Source organism: Mandrillus leucophaeus, unplaced genomic scaffold (genome assembly GCF_000951045.1).
Source record: "Mandrillus leucophaeus isolate KB7577 unplaced genomic scaffold, Mleu.le_1.0 Scaffold435, whole genome shotgun sequence".
In the NCBI taxonomy this organism is placed as follows: Eukaryota; Metazoa; Chordata; class Mammalia; order Primates; family Cercopithecidae; genus Mandrillus; species Mandrillus leucophaeus.
The window spans coordinates 114,371-118,922 of NW_012104643.1; the positions used below are offsets into that span (position 1 = coordinate 114,371).

The 4,552-nt window shown below is 57.5% G+C and overlaps 1 protein-coding gene across 3 annotated transcripts in view; it reads left to right on the forward strand.

Annotated features, from left to right (window-relative positions):
• PHRF1 (PHD and ring finger domains 1) overlaps positions 1 to 4,552 on the forward strand; it is a 39,090-nt gene that overhangs the window by 23,838 nt on the left and 10,700 nt on the right. For all 3 annotated transcript variants that reach the window (XM_011993819.1, XM_011993820.1, XM_011993821.1), the window contains exons 6-8: positions 923 to 1,020; positions 1,344 to 1,519; positions 2,567 to 2,696. In XM_011993819.1, coding sequence (XP_011849209.1) covers positions 923 to 1,020; positions 1,344 to 1,519; positions 2,567 to 2,696 — 404 coding nt within the window. The remainder of the gene's footprint in view (positions 1 to 922; positions 1,021 to 1,343; positions 1,520 to 2,566; positions 2,697 to 4,552) is intronic.

Here is a 4,552-nt window from a genome sequence, read left to right on the forward strand (position 1 = left end):
CCCGGCCCTAGGTGCAGGATTCTTGGGGGAATGGGTTTACTTCTGTTTAACTCGTATCTTAGGTCCTGGAACAGTTCAGCACTGTGGTCAGTCAGTGGTAGTTAAGCTCCGTTGAATTCAGGGACCATCAGCTTGACTCCTTCCTTTGATTGTTTTTGCCGTACTCAGGACTGTCTGGGGCCTTCGGGGTGAAGTTTCAAGGATCTCGGCACAGACTCCGGAGCCTCGGCTGCTTGGAGGGGCACAGATACCTCATACCAGTGGCAGCACTTCCCAAACTACTTTCCTACAAGGCTTGATAGAAACAATTAAAATATAGTTTCCTTTCAGCAAAGAAACCTCCTCCTCCTTCACTGGCTTGGTGTGAGGCGCGATGTTTGAAACCCCGTGAGTGCGGGTGGGTGAGACGAGGCTCTCTGGGAAGGGCCCCCAGAGGCAGCACCTACCGCAGGAGCTCAGCCTGAGCCACTGTCGGCCTCTGGGTGGGCGTCGTGGTCGGCTCAGCTGCTGTCAGGATACCACAGGCTGGGCAGCGTAAACCACAGGTCTTCCTTTTCTCGGTTTTGGAAGCTGGACGTCTGAGATAGCAGCAGGCCTGGTTCCTGGGGAGGCCCTTCTTCCTTCTCACAGACGGTCGCCTCCCCGCTGTGTCCTCCCCTGGCCTTCCCTCCTCTGAGGACACCAATCCTGCAGCCTTGTTCAGCCTGAATTACCCCCTTAAAGGTTCCATCTCCACCTGCTGTCACATTGGGGGTTAGGGCTTCCTAGGGACTGTTGGGGGACGCAGGTCAGCCCCTAACGGAATGCGTCACAGACTTGGGTGCCGTTGGAAGCCTGCTGTGTGGTCCCCTCACTGGAAGAGGTTTGGGAAAGCTGTGAGCAGCACCCGGACGCTCTGCTCTGGCCCTGCTCTCTCCTGCAGGTACCACATGGAATGCCTGGACCCCCCTCTCCAGGAGGTGCCGGTGGACGAGTGGTTCTGCCCGGAATGTGCTGCCCCTGGCGTTGTCCTTGCCGCTGGTGAGGACGCTGCTCCCATCTCAAGGCGCGCGTGGGCCTTCTCACCGTCTGCTCTGCGGCCCCGGGGTTAGGGTCGGCTGCCGCGTGGGGAAGACGTCTCAGGCTGTCTCGGGCTCGTCTTCTCGGGGCTGTGTGTGGGGTCCATTGGCTGGGGGGTTCCGGTCCTCAGTGGTAGAAGCACCAGGCTCCATGAGCAGCCCTGTGTCCCGTGCACAGGTCAGCCTAAGCCAGGGCTGCTGCGTGGCTGGCAGCCACGGGGGGAGCCGCTGGGGAAGGTGTGTGGCCTGTGAGTGTGGCACATCAGCCCTGGTGATTCTTCCCAGATGCGGGTCCCGTGAGTGAGGAGGAGGTCTCCCTGCTCTTGGCCGATGTGGTGCCCACCACCAGCAGGCTCCGGCCTCGAGCAGGTAGGACCCGGGTGATCGCCAGGACGCGGCAGAGTGAGAGAGTCAGAGCAACTGTGAACCGGAACCGGATCTCCACGGCCAGGAGGGTCCAGGTGGGTGGCCCAGCCCTGATGTCTGCCCAGAGTGGTCTCAGCGGCCTGGGTGGGTGGCCTGGCCCCGACGCCTGTCCCAGAGCCCCAGCTGCCCAGTGTGATCTCAGCGGCCCGGGTGGCTGGGAGAGGCGTCGTTGGCACTGTGGGGTCTGCCTGGCCCCCGTGGCTTGTGTTCCTCGGCCTGCTAAGGGGAGCAGGTGAGTGCACCCCGGGGTGAGCCCAGCGGCCCAAGGTGAGGCTGCCTCTCCGAGCAGCTGGAGCCAGGTGCTGAGGGGCAAATGGAGCCTGGCCCTGGGGGTGGGGGCTCTAGGAAACCCCCTTGTTCCCCAGGCCACGTGCCAGCACCACTCCCTCCAGGCGCCTGTGAGCACCTTCCTCTTGCACTGGACCTGGTGCTCAGTTTCAGGTGCTCCCTGCGGCCTCCGTCCTCACAGCAGCCTTTCTCTGGGCATTGGACAAGCAGGAGGGTCTGGGCTGTGGGCATCTGGTGTGTGCCCTTGGCAAGCCTAACGCTGAATTTGGAGGGGACTGAGAAGCCTCGGTGGGGTGGGTGCTGTCCCTCTCCAGTGCCCTGCCCAGCACCTGTGCCGCACCCACCACAGTGACTGGTGCTCTCCCCTGTGCCCCTGGGATGCTGTCTGTCCCCCACCTGCCTGCCCCTTGCCTTGTCCCTGCTGCGTACCGCCCCCACACCTGTGCAGGAGCCCAGCTCTCAGGGCTTGCCATGGGCTTTGCTCTGAGCTCCGCCCTGTGTCCTCCTTCCTCCACTGTCCTTGGTGTCTGCCTGTCCTCGCCCTCCATTCTGGCCCTGAGCTTGCCCCCCAGACCCGTCCTAGGCTGTCCTGGCCTTGCCCCCGTGGGAGTGCTGGGCAACCTGTCTGGCAAGGGAGAGGAAGGCCGGGCCGTGGCTGCTGTGGGTGGCGGGTGGGGAGGCTGTCCTGCTTCTCTGGCTGCCGTTGCGGGCTGTGCTCTGGGCTCCAGTTGGGGTCTGCGCTGGCCCGGCTGAGGCCCCAAGGGCACCTGACGGCACCGCCCCTTTGCCTGTAGCACACACCAGGACGCCTTGGGTCTTCCCTGCTGGACGAAGCCATCGAGGCCGTGGCTACTGGCCTGAGCACCGCCGTGTATCAGCGCCCCCTGACGCCGCGCACTCCCGCCCGACGGAAGAGGAAGACAAGTAAGCCTCGCGGGATGGACTCTCCCGCCAGCCACGTGCTGGGACCCACGCCCAAGGTCCACTCGCTGCTTCCCTCAAGGCCAGGGCTGTGGGCATTTCCGTTTCTTCTGTCTGCAACTTAATCTTCTCAGCTGAAAACGCTACACGGTGTAGGTTTGACGTGCCGATCTGTGACCACACTGCCTCTGGCGTTACCAGGATGGTGCCAGCCTTCCCAAATTGTTCCCCTCTGCTTTCTGGAAGGATTGCTTCCTGAGGTTTATGGAAGCAGTCTTGTTATTTTTGCTGTAAACATTTGTCTCAATATGCTCTGAAGCCATCTGGGCCTGGGCTTTTCTGTGGGGGCTGAGTTGAGATGAGTGATTTTGCGTCTTGTCTTGCTTCTGCCCTGTTCAGGTTTTTCAGTCCTTTTCTGTGAGTTTTGGTAATTTTGTCCCAGTGCTGGTTAACTTCAATTACTTGGTTCTCAGACGTCCACTGTGAGGTGACTAATTCTCCCTTAAAACTAACGGGCAGCTCCTGGGGAGAGCCGTCGACCGCACCTTGTCAAACACCCCAGGAAGATGAATTTGGACTGAAATGCTGGGTGTTTTTGTGGTTAAACATTTTTTAATCTTTATGTCACTACAGATGTGCAGTGAGTTCATTTGTGTTAAAGTCTCTCAGGAGAGTTCTTCTCTGGTGTTTGTACCAAGGGGCACAGCTATAGTTTGTTTGTATCATTTTACTTTCCATTGTCACTGTGTGCTTTTTTCTAATTTAGTTTTCTTTCATAGTTTCTCTCTTTTTTCTTTTTTTTTTTTTTGAGAGAGAGTCTCACTGTGGAGCTGGAGTGCAGTGGTGGGATCTCAGCTCACTGCAACCTCCATCTCCCCAGTTCAAGTGATTCTCCTCCCTCAGCCTCCTGAGTAACTGGGACTACAGGTGCACCACCACCATGCCCGGCTAATTTTTATTATTTTCGTAGAGACAAGGTTTTACCTTGTTGGCCAGGCTGGTCTTGAACTCCTGGCCCCAAGCAATCCACCTGCCTTGGCCTCCCAAAGTGCTGGGATTATGAGTGTGAGCCATAGTGCCCGGCCCTGCTTCATAATTATGTAAGATATTTAATGGTACACTCAGGGAGGTCAGGCTCTGTTCTTAGATGCTGCTCATTTTCTGTCTCTCCCCCCAGTAGGAACATGTTATTTTTATTCCTTTTTTTATTGAGACAGGATCTCATCTTGGCCAGGCTGGAGTGCAGTGGCGTGATCTCAGCTCACTGCAACCTCTGCCTCCCAGGCTTAAGCAGTTGTGGTGCCTCAGCCTCCTGAGTAGCCTGTAATCCCAGCACTCTGGGAGGCTGGGGCAGGTGGATAGCTTGAGGCCAGGAGTTTGAGATGGCGCCACTGCAGTCCAGCCTGGTTGAAAGAGTGAGTCTTTGTCTCCAAAAATATATATACAAATATATGGTTTATTTCTCCTTTTAAAAAACTTTAGGGCCGGGCGCAGTGGCTCGCGCCTGTAATCCCAGCACTTTGGGAGGCCAAGGTGGGTGGATCACGAAGTCAGAAGATTGAGACAATCCTGGCTAACACGGTGAAACCCCATCTCTACTAAAAATACAAAAAATTAGCTAGACATGGTGGCGGGCACCTGTAGTCCCACCTACTCAAGAGGCTGAGGCAGGAGAATGGCATGAACCTGGGAGGTGGAGCTTGCAGTGAGCTGAGATTGCGCCACTGCACTCCAGCCTGGGCGACAGAGTGAAACTCCGTCTCCAAAAAAAAAAAAAATACAAAAATTAGCCGGGCGTGGTGGCGGGCGCCTGTAATCCCAGGTACTCGGGAGGCTGAGGCAGGAGAATCACTTGAACC